The sequence below is a fragment of the Punica granatum genome, chromosome 4 (genome assembly GCF_007655135.1).
Source record: "Punica granatum isolate Tunisia-2019 chromosome 4, ASM765513v2, whole genome shotgun sequence".
Taxonomy (NCBI): Eukaryota; Viridiplantae; Streptophyta; class Magnoliopsida; order Myrtales; family Lythraceae; genus Punica; species Punica granatum.
The window spans coordinates 27,678,294-27,693,166 of record NC_045130.1 but is presented as its reverse complement, the minus strand read 5'-3'; the positions used below and the strand labels follow the sequence as shown (position 1 = coordinate 27,693,166).

At 38.3% G+C, this 14,873-nt stretch overlaps 2 protein-coding genes across 4 annotated transcripts; one reads left to right on the top strand and one right to left on the bottom strand.

The window, feature by feature from the left end:
* Positions 1-1,057: 1,057 nt before the first annotated feature.
* On the bottom strand, positions 1,058-10,898 carry LOC116204682 (tRNA wybutosine-synthesizing protein 2/3/4). 3 transcript variants are annotated; one of them, XM_031536883.1, is made up of 9 exons: positions 10,140-10,898; positions 8,956-9,355; positions 7,451-8,596; positions 7,243-7,372; positions 3,031-3,266; positions 2,707-2,842; positions 2,209-2,285; positions 1,855-1,961; positions 1,058-1,718 (listed from the first exon to the last, which is right to left on the bottom strand). In XM_031536883.1, exons 1-9 carry the CDS (start codon positions 10,858-10,860, stop codon positions 1,612-1,614), a joined length of 3,060 nt encoding a protein of 1,019 aa, XP_031392743.1. In that variant the 5' UTR covers positions 10,861-10,898; the 3' UTR covers positions 1,058-1,611. The 3 variants fall into 3 exon arrangements, with proteins under 3 accessions (XP_031392743.1, XP_031392745.1, XP_031392744.1); XM_031536885.1 differs by lacking the exons at positions 1,058-1,718; positions 1,855-1,961; positions 2,209-2,285; positions 2,707-2,842; positions 3,031-3,266 and adding an exon at positions 6,253-6,662; XM_031536884.1 differs by lacking the exons at positions 1,058-1,718; positions 1,855-1,961; positions 2,209-2,285; positions 2,707-2,842; positions 3,031-3,266 and adding an exon at positions 6,253-6,628.
* Positions 10,899-13,377: 2,479 nt separating this feature from the next.
* Positions 13,378-14,294, top strand: LOC116205981 (metalloendoproteinase 5-MMP-like). The gene has a single exon (XM_031538697.1). It carries the CDS (start codon positions 13,383-13,385, stop codon positions 14,262-14,264), a length of 882 nt encoding a protein of 293 aa, XP_031394557.1. The 5' UTR covers positions 13,378-13,382; the 3' UTR covers positions 14,265-14,294.
* The last annotated feature ends 579 nt before the right edge of the window (positions 14,295-14,873 follow it).

The window sequence follows — 14,873 nt, the reverse complement described above, 5'->3', positions numbered from 1 at the left end:
GGACATCAACCAAGTCCAAGCAATACTCAAACTTGGCGATGGGCAAACACGGGGTCATCATGCTAGCTGGATTAGCATGCGTGCTAATATTTTGAAGATGAACATCCCATGAGCAACCATATCCTGCACAAAGTAATAGCCGATGTCTGTGCGCTTCATCCTCTCATAATGCATATGATCTTTGGCGAGATGCATAGCACTATGACTATTGCAATAAGAAGAGAGATGCTCGAAAGGCAAAGAAAAGAGCTAAATGATTTTTATGGAAGGGAGGAAGAGGACGACTTGTATAGAGAGCGCAGAAGAAGAGACATTTAATCAGAAAGTAAAGAAATAGTCAAAATACTGATGTGGCAAGCTCTTATTTATCGAGTTGAAGCCTGACGTTCGCTCCAACCTTCAAAAGCCAGCATTAATATAATATAAATAGATATTTTAGCCTAAAACTCAGCTCCGTTGGATTTTACGGTTCGTCAGTATGGCTCAGCCATAGTAAAGAGCTTTCCCCTGCTTTCTTTTCCTCTTGTTTTATTTTTGAGTATTAATGAAGATGTCTGACGCACAGCTCCCAATAGGGTTTCTGCATTTTCCTTGACATAAATTCCGAGCATTTGTCACTTTTAGTAATATCAATAATGCGCTAGAATTTTGAGTCTTTGCCGGATCATAGAAGCCGTGTTTAACAAAAACAATAGATGCACACGAAATCAGACATCACAAACATTGGGTTCATTACCAAGAAAAAAAACTCAATCCGTGTCAATTGTTTGTCCTCGCCTAAATGCCGAAAATTATTTCTACTTTGACCAAAATGACATGGAATTTCATGTCGAGACACCTACGGTGCGTTTGGTTTCAGAGTTAAAAGTAACTTTGATTTTGATTGTGAAAAATGACAAAATATTGCCTAGTGTGTTGAGTTAAAATTAAAGTTAGATTTTTTGACTTGGGAAATGTATATTTTTATTATGTAGTGGATTGAGTTAAAGTTAAAGTTAGAATTTTTGTGCTTTTAACCCTGAAAACAAACAGGCCACTAGTATTGCACACCAAGCAATATTAGAAGGCTAAAGAACCTTTCATACCACCACAAGAATCTTAATTTATGACTATGGCTTTACAAAGAAAGATAGTCTAACTCTAAAGGCAATCCCATTTTTCAGGGAAGAATTCCGACAATCAGAAAAGAAGCACTTATATCCGATCATTTGCGTAGAGCCAGCGGTAGCAACGGAACCGAGAAAGGTATACAGAAAAGACAGTTCTTTTCAATTATATAAGTATTTTCTATTCTATTAGTATTAGATTAGTATATGTTAGTGATCCCGACTAAGTGAGTCCTTTCTCCCGGGAGTAACTTCTGGCACCATCCTACATTTTGTCTCTGTGCTATGGACCAAGGAGAAAGGGGGCTCAGCAGAAAGAGGGTTGTATCCTGAGAGGAGCACGGAGATCAACCTTTGTATGAATCGATATTATTCCATTCCAATTCCTTCCCGATGCCTCCCAAGGAAAATCCCGAATCAGATTCAAAATTGACGGGTTAGTGTGAGCTTGTCCATGTGGTTATGCACTCTTCGAATAGGAATCCATTTTCTGAAAAGCACAGCGTTACCTCTGATTCCCTTTGCATCTAACATCAGCCACGAGATGGCGAATATGTGGAGCGTACCATTTTACTCTCTCCACATGTCCTATTGTAACTTCCCAGCAGCGTCCTGTAATCAGACCAACCAATACCAACGTTATTATCGACCAGACAGGTAAGTGGATCCTCCAATTTTCACACGCTCTTAAAACTTGATAGAGCAAATGATCGTATGGATGTGTGTTATACTGCAGTGAATCACTTACCTTCTGAAGTAGCAATGCTATGAATAGAATTGGCCACATGCTCAACCCATGTATTCTCATCCGAGTCTTTCACATTCCCATGAACATGTAGCATTCCACCCTCCTTCCTGAATTACGAACTCTCAAATTAATCAAAGAGCTTATGATCTGGGAATTTGTTCCAGGTTCAACTAATCCAAAAGAGATGAGCAAATACTCAAACAAAAGTACAGATAACAACACATAAACATAAATGAGCACCAACCTAAGTTTTACCTATTTGTGATGCTGGAACATCTGTATGCTAAATATATAAAGCATTGCCAATTGCCATATATGTCTAATAAAGAGTATATATAGTTAAGAGGAAGTGACCTTAATGCCCTTACAGCTGTCACCCAGCTGCCTTCACTTGATGGAAGGAGACCAAGACAGACTCGATCAGCAACTCCCTGGAAGGAAGCAATGACATCAGTTATAAGTGCAAAAGAAGTTCTTAGAGGAGTAGCGCAGTCAACTGCTGAGGAAAAAATCGGCTCACTGAACAAACTAAAAATTATCTGGACACATAATGACAAGTCTTTTTTCAGATAGACCAAAAGACAGCAGAAAAGGTTCTAGATTTAACAGCAAATAAGTACTGATATATTAATAGGTTTTTTCAAGAAATCTCTCCCACAATTAGAGGTGGAAATTTATTTTTTTATTTTTTATTTTTTGGGATAAAGTACTGATACGTTGTTAATGAAATGAGTTCCGTAGTTTCAAATGAAAGATGTCTCGAAATAGTGTAGCAGTCCATTACATTTTTCTTCAGGATTTAACTTATAGTAAGTTGCTAAAATGTATAACTGTCATTTAAACCTAAGTTACCTTTGGTGCTGTTATCCGGTTATCCCCCTCAAGAACAATGCAACGGTCAGCCACTGAATTGGCTTTTAGATTATGATGCAGAGCCTCAATTGCATGAGGGTTCCACTCGCAAGCATAGACCAATTTTGCCTTAGCCCTAATCAAGGATCGAATTTTCGAAGTTGATAATATGCAAATTGAACAAGCTAGTAATCACTGCAAACAACTTTCAATGGAATTAATTAATTTAAATGCAGTTATTTGCACTAAAATCATTATCCATCAACTCATCCAATTCTTCGCAAAGTTTTTAAAATCAAAGCCAAGGGGAACGATCAACCATACCTCACAAGAAAGGACAGCGTAAAATATCCGATTCCAGCAAATAAGTCCACAATGATTTCATCTCCACAATCTAGGCAAGCCATGCGGAGCTTCTCCGAAAGATTGCCCCAAGAGAACATGCATTTGGTGGCATCGAAGGAATATAAAATACCATTCTCGCGAAGAACAACCCATCCCTTATCCCCTACAAGCATCTTCAAAGTACTATCTCTTGTACCAGTAGGCGCAACACAGCCCTGCACCAAACATATTTGTATATTAAATACACAGTTTATGTTATTGAAATGGAGTAGACATTAAACTGGTCAAGGCATGTGCTCATGGGTCCAACTGCCTTTATAAATTCATTTTCAAATATACTAAAATATCTATCGACAAATCTGAACTGGCTAGCTCTCGTATGATTTTGAGGCCAAAGAGGCTGGCACTTTGCTTCAAATCCATTTTCACGCCTAGTTGCTCATCTGAAAGAACTTGACCCAGCTTTCTACAGCTGGTTCAATGTCGACTTGGCCAATCTGATAATTAAGAAAGGATATGATTAAGATGCCCGTGTTGCATCTATTTCCATTAAATCTATATGTACATGCATATGACCGACAAGCTGTACTTATTGCTTGGAAAGCTTAGGAGTCAAAAATTGTATGTGCACCATATGGCATTTAAGCTCACAGTAAAACCACCTGGTCCAGACCCGCAGTTCACATTCAGGATTTTCTATGCTTGCACAAAAAGCTATAAAATAAACACACACACACACACATATATATATAATATATATGCATAGTCAGTTAGCTTTCTTCCTTTGGCCAAAAAGAAAAGGTTAGCTTTCTTCCTGTTCTCACTGCCGCTACATTACCAAGTTCTTGTCGTGGAATTTTCTCAAACTTATTTTTCCCCTAAGGATTCCTTTTAGACCAATTAGACATTTAACTGTAGCAAATTTCATTTGTGGAAAATATAAATAAATATACATCACAATAGTGCAGAAATAATCTGATTGAAGATATGTATATATACATCTATATCTCTTAACTGATACAATATTGCACAGATGATCTAACATATTTTATATATATATATATATAGACACACATATATATGTATGTATGTCTTAACAGGTGGATTACTTTTCTTGTACTAGATTCCTAATAATATACATCTGATGAAGAAGTTTTAAATTCAGCAGAACCTTTTGCTTATGCTCATGTGCATATTCATATTCAATAACATAATTTTTATGATGGAAAAAATAGCTTCCAATTGTATTTGGTAGAGTTTCTATAGTTTCAAATGATTATTCAGAACTGTTGTAGGTGAGAAGTGAAAACAACCTATGACAGATAATACCAAACTGTCTATAAACATCCTCATCTTTCAACTGAAAAGGACTCTTAAATTATGTTTGCGAATGATAATTTCACGCCGAACATATAAAAGAAATAATAATTGCACCTTCATTGTCTATGTATGAATGTAGCTTATTTTCTAATGGTCATTGATCATTTCAAATTCTTTCGGCAAGCTTTTTCTGCCGTTTGACAAACTAATCAAACTTGTTCAGTTTGATTAGATTTGCATCACCCATTTAAATAGAGTGGATTATTTCTTCCTTTTGAAAAGAAATTACTTTATTGTCAATAAAGACTTCTACTTTGGGAAACAAACTAACTGAATATACAATTTTCAAATGCACATAGTATTTCTAATTTTTTTGACGTTCTCCTTTCAGAACCTTACATCCTCTATACATACTTTTTATCAAAGAGTATAGAAATATATAATGTATATTTTCCTGAGTTTTCCATTATTAAGTAATCTAAGGAAATCATTTATGATATATTCTGTTGCTATGTATTCTATACTCTTATATAAAGCAAGAGATCCTACTCTCAGTCTCACTTTTCACTTCCCAAAAAGGCCCTTATAATTTATTTTTCAAATTATATTAGCCAAAAAACTAAGGTTTACATGGTAAATTCAATGATAACCACTTATTCACAAATTCTACATCTCTCCCTTCTTTCCCTGACTCTTTCTCAAATCAACATGCATCTCTCTCTCCTTCCTCTTCGTCTCTCTCCAGCCAACATGCCCAAAGAATAAAATTGGTTAAGTTTATTTTGATCATTTGGCCTTCTCCATTCCTTCGCATTTATCCTAAGTTTATTATTTTGAATCTTTGATTCACTCAAAATCTCATATATTGCTATTTTATTAGTTTTTAGTCTCTAAAAATACATCCATTTTATTTGGCTTTTTTAATTACAATCACAACATATATTAGATGCACCTGCGCGTGTAATGTGGATACATGTCAAGTATACCTGATACAAATATTTTATCATCTAGTTAACATATGAACTACAAAAGAAATTCTTTTAATTTTCTAAAATAATATAACACTAAAGGTCTACCTGCATTACACGCAGGTTCATATAATATATGCCAGGGTTGAAATTAGAAATGCCTTCAAGACACTAAACAGTAATAGAATATCAGTACATAACATTTCGAATAAATAAAATATAAGCTTCATGACGAAATTAATAGAACGGATGAAGAAAGACAAAGGACTAAATTAAACTTGAACAAATTTTCTTGCTTTTGGCAATGTTGGCTGAAAGAGGGAGAAGAGAGACATGGGAAAGACAGATATGAACGTTCAGAGTGAGAGGAGAAAGAGAGGGAGAGAAAGGAAGAGAAAGGTGAAGTTAGTGAATAACTGGTTACCACTTAATTTACCATATTAACCCTCATTTAGTGGCTACTATAAATAAATTGACCAATACGTAGTAAGTTTTTTTTTTTTTTTGGGAAACAGATAGTACAACAAAAGAGTAGGGCCTCTGGCTTTATATAGTAAGAATGATATTAGAAAAGCCCAAACAATGTCAACATTGTTTACTGTAATAATATAAGAAAGATGTATAACAAGTTCAATTGCTTAGTACATTTCTGAGTAGCACATTGTTGGCAAGACTCTTGTCACAGGAGTTAGCCAAGTCGTATGTAATGAACAGTCAACAACCTTGAAGGCCACTTTTGGTCGACCGGATAAAGCACCGGATAAGATTTCTCAAATCCTTCTCCGGTGTTTGGCAACAACTAGGATAGGAAAGAGACGACAATTGGACTGCATTATTCTTTAAGGCCCAAATCCGACTGGAGGTGGGTTGGGCCCAGATAAGGAAATGATTTTGAGCTAAATGACAGAATTACCTTTCCTTTGGAATCAGATTTTCAAAATTGTGCTATTCATTCAATCCCACAGATGAACTTCGGAGAAGGGTGGTGGTGCCCTCTGTTGACAACCACCGACCTGACCGAGGCCGTTGGTGAGCCCAGAGGTCGCCAGCAACCTTGCCTTCCATTGGGCTTATACGGGCTCGGGCCCATAACCACTTAAAAGCTCAAGCTTACAAGGGGTGGTACCCAAGTCTCATATAAACCAATGGATTTTGATCCCACTCCCTCCTCCTCGCTGCAATTGGGTTGATTCATCTCGAGTTTGGAGTGTTCTGATGCGGTTAAAGTTCCACTCCTTCACCGCGATCTTCTCTTTGCTCGATTTGACTTGGTGGGGTTGCGATGAATTCTAAGCTTCCATTGCAGTCGAGTGAGATTTGGATCTATCAGTTGTCGTTTGCATTTAGTGATAATGACAGAGAGATAGAGACAGAGAGATGGAATAACAGTATCGTTTGTTGAAGTTGCAATTTTTCTAGGATTATTCATTATTTCGTGTTGGGTTTTGTTTGCTCCTGTCGTGGTTGGAATGGTGGAGGCCCAATGCCGGCTCCTCTGGGCTCGCCAGCGACCTCAGCCAAGTCGGTGGTTGTCAGCGGAGGGTACCACCACCCTTCTCCCGATTCCGCAATTTTGTTCAATGCTTCGCCCCACCCTTTTTAAAAAAATAAATAAATTCGCATATTTTTTATTATTAAAATTTTAATTTAATTTCAAAATATTATTCTATTTAGAAAATTGAAAAGGAAAATTTAGGGCATCCATTTCATTTCACCTTGATATCCTAATCCTAAACCTCCACATGTACCAAACATTTTATTAGGATATTTTTAATCCTTAGGATTTCAATCATTTCCTATCCTCCCCCTATATCCTATCCTCTCTAGTCGACCAAACGTGGTGCAAGATGTTCATTCCCAGGCAAAAACAGTCATAATCTATTCCAGTATAATGAAGACTTACTTGGCGAGCAAGGCGATTGGTGTTCAGAGCTTTGGCAATAATAGGCCAGAGCTCATCACCTATTGTATCCCAGAGTGGATCTTTGAAGGATGTCCCAGGAAGCACAACAATATCCCCCAATCTCTCCCACCTAACACAATAGATATATAAAGTGATTCAAAAGTATATTGACACATGACAAATGCATGATAGTTCGGAAAAAGCAAACCTGGAAGGAAGCTGCTCTAGAAGTTTTTCTGGTAAGCCCTTCTGCTTAATCAAGGAAACTGCAGCTTGTTTTATGACGATAGATGGAGACCTCACACTTTTTCTGAATTCAGCAGTCTCATAGGCCAAAATTGTCCCACCGCGTTGCTTCAGAAGATTCAAGGCTTTTGAACTTGAGATCTCATTCAATGAAATTCCCTGCCCTACAGATTCTTTCAAGGGAGGCAATTCGACTATGTTTGACTCTGACCCATGAGAAGTGTCTATTGAAGGATCTACCCGTCCCTTCTCATGGAACAGAATGTACAACTTCTCGGTCACAGGGAAGCAAATGCGGGTGCCATCGCTGCTGGAACATACCTTCCTCCCATGGTCCAGCCACCCAAATTTCTTCAACAAGTCCTTCCCTAGTTTCGCATGTTTTCTTTCAAACTGTAGATACCAATTTGAAGCACTTTTCCAAGTTTCAGATAGACCTTTTCCGTCCTCAGAACTTGAGCCCAACACTTCCCTAAGATTCTGGGGGTTCTCAAGTTGTTGAACCTGCTGACAATTAAAATGGAATTGATTTGAAGCAGCAAGAGTATGCAGGGCAATTTTCATTGGCTCACTGAACTTTGTTCCAAATGCATAACAAGATGCTCCACCACCAACAATAACAAGATCATCGCCAACAACACTGACAGTGCTTCGAACAAACAATTCTTTTCCTACTGAATTGAGGGAGAAATGCTTCCAACTTTGTGAGTGCATATCAAGTAATGATAACTCTTGAAAATGCTGTTTAACAGGACAGCCACCAATAATTCCTAGACAGTGTTTGTAAACAAACATCGAATGGGAGAACCTTGCATAAGGACTTCTTCCCAATGCCTTCTCCTTCCTCCAAACACGAGTTTTGACATTAAAACTGTACAAATCCCCGAGTGCCTTTTCCCCATTATACCCTCCGAACATGAAAATCTGAGAACCAAATGCCACCATAGAGTGTGAGTGACGAGCGCAGGGCTGTTCTCCGCCCACCTTTAACTCTTCCCATCTTAAATCTTTCTCATCCAATACAAAAATGGATGAAAATATAGTATCATTGTTGAGTCCACCAAACACATAGATCCTTGAGCCTAAAACAGCTGCCGCATGCCGATGCCTATGAAATGAAACACATAGTTCAAAGGAGTAGGAGAATTGCAAAAATTTAATCCCAATGAACTGCAAAGGAGATGAGGTTTCTACTCTACAACCTATTAACGAAACAGAGAGAGAGAGAGAGATGCCTCAGATTGAAAAGAGAAATACAAAATTGACATTTCCATCCAATGAGCAATGCTTTCGAGTGACCCAATAAATTTCTTGTCAAAACGGCTGGGATTATACAAATTCATGATTGCTAATTCATGAGTAGAATGTGCGGAGGACTTATTTAGAAAATGAAGAAAATTTGAAAATGCTTCCCTGAAGGTCTAATGCAGTCAACAGGAAAAAAATAAAATACACATTAACTATTACCTTGGAGGAAAAGAGTCACCACTGCAGTTTAATAGTGTCCACTGATTAGTAGCAGTATTCAGGGCCCAGATCTCACTAAGAATACTTGTAGGATCAGCCCTACCACCAATGACAAACATTTGTTCTCCGATCAATGATGCCGTGTGACCCATACGTGGAGATGGCGCCCCCGCAGTATCAATTGCTTCTACAGTCCCATCTAATGGGTCCAGCAGTAACGAGTCATTTCTCCTTGCATGCCTTCCCATTCCTCCAAAACCGCCATGCACTAGAACTTTTTTGGTGCTTCCTTTATCAATTACACAAGCAGAGTGACCCCAGAGAAATAGCTTCTCAATTGGCTCACCACGAACGTTTAGCCAAGCAACAGAAAGGCTACAATCGTGAACTTCACTGTATCCTGCCAATAGCCAATGATTGAAAAACTGAGACTTGCTTCAGATTAAGAGGATTGCTTTCCTACAATTGAACAAAGATCATTATATAATTAATCCAGCATATCTTCACATGGCAGACAGACTGCATAAATGTCAGAAGAAACCTAGATGGATTTCGACTAAGAAGCCTTTTGGTTTCACACAAAAAGGAACAGAATCTACTAATACGAACATCAAATGTTGATCGTGACTGCTAACATTGTCCAGTGACTAATTTAGGGTGGAGAAAGAAAAACAACATTACTTAAAGGTGACAACGTAAAGTCCTTCCATCACAGCAGCAAAATAAGTAATAGACAGTTAATTCATAAGCCAAGTTACAACTCGGAGAAGTTCCCCAATAGCAATAATGCTTTATTTTGACGGAAAAGCTGAACTTGCCATCAAGAGTTCTAGTCCAACACATTTCATCTAGACTAGGTATCACTGCAAACGTATGGAACATTCAATGCAACTTACAGGACAAAGTACCAACTTTTGTCCTTCAAGTGAAAAGTGCTGAATGGAAGCTGCAAAGATTCACAAATTAGTTATCAGAAGCTCGTAAGGATTAACTTCTTCCGAAACACATCTAAAATTGCTAAGCAATCCATTTAGGGATCTGATCGGACTCCACCCCGATTAAATACGAGAGCTAACGCCATCACAACAGATGCAAAATGGTAAGAAGACAACTGAACGATATGATTATACATAAAGAAACAATGCATATAAGTATTTGAATAACAAAGCCACGAAACGAATTACCATCACTTTTATCCAAAGGTGCATCCTTGCCAAGATCCTCGATGTATTCCAAACTCTCCCCATCCCCAGTGCCATTGACCAGTTTCACTGGGGTATCGCCAAAACCATTTTTCTGTAACAATGTCTGAAGAAACCCGTCAGTCCTTCTCCTATTAGCCTCCATCTTCTCATTCGCGACCTCAATGAGAAACCGTACGTACTCCCTCGAAACGGCAATGTCATTACTACGCCCAAGCGGCACCTCTAAACGAATCGAACACCTTACCGCGACGATGACCCTTCTCCCGTTGGCACTCGTAATACCCGACTCCCTGAACCCACAGGAGATGGCAGTCGACACGAGAAACTGCGCGGAGTCCAAGTCTCTGCACTCAATCGCCAGAATCAGCGGCTCGAACCGGAACACCAGATCGCAGGGAGGTTGAGCGGGGACGGGCGGAAAGAGGAGGGAGAGGATGGAGTCGGGGTCGGCGGGAGAGTGGGAGATGTAGAGCCAGGTGCCGCCGCGGGCCTTCTTCTTCTCGGCGGGGGCGGAGGAAGAGGGCTGGGAGAGGATGGAGATGCGGCCGCTGCAGGAGCTGGTGGTAAAGAAGCAGGGATGGGAGTTGATGGCGGCGAGGAGAGGGATGATTGGGGCGTCGAGACTGCCTTTCGGGGACTTGTCGGTCTCAGTGCACCCGAGAGACGCCATTGTCGCAGCTTTCCTCTTCTCGAACTCCATTGTTGCGTTCTTCTGTGGCTTTTGCTGGCCGCTGTCTGCTTGTTCTTAAACCCTGACGAAGCAGCGCGGCCGTATATTTTGGAGAAATGTTCAATTTTGGCCCCTTAACTTCAAACATTTACATATTAGCACCTAAAGTTTTTTAGTCATTTATTGAATTGGAGATATTGTCTTTATGCTGAGATCATTCAACTTAGGATCAATTTTGACACGAGTTGAGTTACACTGTGATCCTACTGCAGTGGCTCTGTTATGGCTGCAAGGCTAAGTAGGTACATAAGTTAAGAGCTGTAAATGGTAATGTTCGATAGGAGATTCATGGGATAATGATTTTGTTTTTCTGCGGGCATCTATTGCAAGCGATTTTGTTTTTCTAATCATTGCTTTACTCATGGTCTGAGAGGTCATGCTTGTTCCTGGACTCATTCTTGAATCCATATCATTTTTTGCCCCCTCATTTCCTTGTCTTTTTGAAAAAGTGCGGGAATGAATGCAAGATTTCAAATTTTTCTTGTTCTGGTGATTCATGTGTTATGCTCTAAAATGGGCATGACAGTTGGGAAGGAGAATAACTGCGTAATCTATGTTTTCGATATGACGAGGTCACCCTTTAGTCTGCGATGGTGCTCACTTGCAAATGGAGCTTGTGGGGTTTTAAGTTGTTTTGATCCAGAGGTCTCATCGTAATAGCGCTCGCTTGCGGATGGCCCTTGGGGGTCTTAAAATGTTTCAACTTGGAGGTAATAGCCCAATTGAGCTCGCTCGCAAATGTTCCATGAGGGATTCATAAGATGTTTAGATCTGAAGGTTTTAGTACAATGGAACTTGCTCGCGGTTGCCCGTAGGGGTCTTAAGATGTTTAGATCCGGAGGTCTTGGCTCAATGACTTTAATACACAAATTATTAGATGTAATTATTAGTTAAAAAATTCTCAAAATATGCATTTGCTTCTTAATAAGACAGTAAAAGTTATCGGTGATCCTTTTGTCGGGGTGCATGGCTGGTTTGACAAGTTAATTAAACTCAGTCTATGCCTGTGCCCTGTGGTATGTATTCTACATGTGTGCAAGTGATTAATTAGTTCGATATACGCGGTTTATGCAGGGAAATAGCCCAGCGCTAATGTATATAGTCTCATCTGCTATTTTTCTAATAACATTTATTACTATTTGATAGGCAATTCGATTATGTATTATAATGATCCGCGCAAGGGAATCACACATCATTCTAACTTTTGTGATTATCCTGTTTTTCTTTGTCACCTCGCCGGCTAAATTAAATATCCCTATTATCTATTACATATGTAATCTTATTATTATTCGTAGACAATTTGTTTTGGTGGGTAGTAATGTTCAATAAGTGTATGGATTTGTGTTCATATATTTATATTTTATACGAATAATAATTATCATAATTTAATATATTAATTTACTTATTAGTATTATTATTATTATTGAAAATAAAATTTCTGAACAATCAATTTTCAAAAATAATTTTCAAAAAAGTTGCATTAATACTTTTGAATAGTTCAATTATAATTTTATAATCAACGTTATTATTATGTTTTGTAAATTTATTTAATTTCTTTCACAATTTTGGTTTGTGTTATATATAATTATATTGTTTTATATATTTTTTAATTTTTCAAATTTAAGAAATATTCCTTATGCATAAAAATTGTTATTATTCTATATAATATTATTTTTTCAATTTATATAATCTTTCTTCGTGAGTAAGGATTGTTCTTATTTTATATAATGAGACATTATATATATTTTATATATCTGTATATTAACTCTATTTTTTATACACACTTTTTCTATATATCTTGTTGTATAGAATTCATTAAAAGGTAATCATTTCTATAATTCATGATTCTTATTTTTAACATGTTGAATTCTAGTACTTTTCAATATGCTCATATATATATATATATATATATGTTTTGTTTTTATTTTAAATTATACATCATTAATTTTCGTAAGCATTTCAAAATTTTATTTCAATTTTTACAAGCTAGGCCCAATTTTTATAATGTCATGTTAATTTAATTGTTTATATGCATTTATTACTTATATAAAATTAAGTAATTACATCAAAAAATTTCTCTTTATTGTATTTAGTAAGAAATTTAGGTACATTTAATTGCATCTATTAAATATTTTTAATTATTTTTCTTTTTAGTTTCTTTTATAGCATTTATTATCAACCCATTTTATACACCCAAGTGAATTTTAGTAATATATATATTTGCTAGATAATTTACTATGCAAAGTGTATGCTGATTTTCCTATATGGTGTAATATCTTATTTCCATTTGGTAGACAATCTTTTTTGGTAGGTATTTGGTAGAAAATCTTACTATGGATTATGTATAATTATTTTTTTATATATAATATGATTCAATAAAAAATTCCCAGAATACTTGACAAGATTGGAACATTCCTGTTTCACATATAATGATGGGCTTTTTATTAGTGAGCGCAGAAATTATAATAAGCTTCACCAAAAGGGCTAAGGCAATGGCTATTGATGACATTTCCCTCCTCCTAGTTGCAGCTTCCCTTATGTTTCTTGCAGTTCACCCTTCCTCAGCTCATTCCAGAAAATTCATATCCGCCGAACAATCTTCTTTCACTTCCCTCGACGAGGTGAAACCTTCCATCCAGGCTTTCGAATACAAGGAACCTTCAAACAATCCACATGGCACTCCCAATGACGATATTTCCCTCGAGTCCTCTATTAATACCTTCCAGGAAAGAAACCACCTGAAAGTCACCCAAAAGCTGGACTCAGACACCGTGGATAGGATGGTGAAATCCCGGTGTGGTGTGCCAGATATCATCCGGAGACCAGATAAAAGCATCCAGAACGAGTCGTTACCGATAAACTTCCATGCCCACTATGCCTTCTTAGATTATTTCGTTCCGTGGAACAAGACGCATCTGACGTTCCGTTTCACGAACACCATCCCATCAGTTCCTGTGGTCGGCCTCCACCTCGCCTTTGTACGGTCCTTGAAGCGGTGGGAGAGCGTTTCTCCATTTACGTTCGAACAGGCAAACAACGGCCAGGTTGCAGACATTAACATTGGGTTTTACCGGGGGTGGCATGGGGATAATGCCCCATTTGACGGGCGGTACAACGTAGTTGCCCACGCCTCCGGCCCACTGACCAGTTTTGTTCACTTTGATGCTGACGAGGCATGGCGATCTAACACCCCAAGAAAGGATGAGATTGACTTGGAATCCGTTGCCATGCACGAGATCGGGCACGTCTTGGGGCTTGGCCACAGCCAGGACCAGAACGCGGTCATGTATGCCTATATAAATTATGGGGTCGTGAAGAGGGAACTCCAAAAGGATGACCTCGAAGGCATCCGTGCTCTCTATCCTCCGAAGTGATGATTTATACTATTAACAGCCAAAATATATTTGCGGTTGCAACTTCGATCAATAAGCCAAATGCTCGGGGACATGTATGCGTGCATGACCTTTTTTTTTTCTATTTAATTTTTTCCTAATCTGGAATGTCCGGGTTTCGGCCGACTAATTCATGGGGCTCCGTGAATCTTTGGTATTAAATTTTCATTGAGCTTATATGGGCTCCAGTCCATATCCACATAAAAGCTCAAATTCATAAGTATTGGTACCCAAACCTCATATAAACTCATGGTTATTCTTTCATTTTTTTTCCATGTGAGATTATAATTCTCGACACTCGCCCTCACGTACGACGTGTGGTCTATTTCTGCCTACACGTTGTCACGTGCCCTTAATACCCGCCCTCAACAATTGATCTCAAGCCGGGCTCATCTTCCGTGCTCGGACGAGGGGGACTAACACAATGCGCTCTTTTGGCTGCTCTCGATATTGAGTCGGCGTAGTGTTCGCGGTGGTGGAGTAACTGGATCGGAAAAAGGAGGGATTCTAGTTGTAAGATATCTAATGAAACCGTCGCTGGATTCTAGTTGTACGCTTCCCCATCGCTGGGATTCTAGTCGGACGACGGGG

Bases quoted from the DNA above. Each gene is read 5' to 3' on its own strand.
- LOC116204682 (XM_031536883.1), bottom strand. From the start codon at position 10,860: ATGGAGTTCGAGAAGAGGAAAGCTGCGACAATGGCGTCTCTCGGGTGC. The intron at 3,267-7,242 runs GTAAGTCTTCAT...TGTTTGGTGCAG, and splicing joins CCAATCGCCTTGCTCGCCAA to GGCTGTGTTGCGCCTACTGG. The intron at 2,843-3,030 runs GTATGGTTGATC...ATCCTTGATTAG, and splicing joins ACGCTGTCCTTTCTTGTGAG to GGCTAAGGCAAAATTGGTCT.
- LOC116205981 (XM_031538697.1), top strand. From the start codon at position 13,383: ATGGCTATTGATGACATTTCCCTCCTCCTAGTTGCAGCTTCCCTTATG.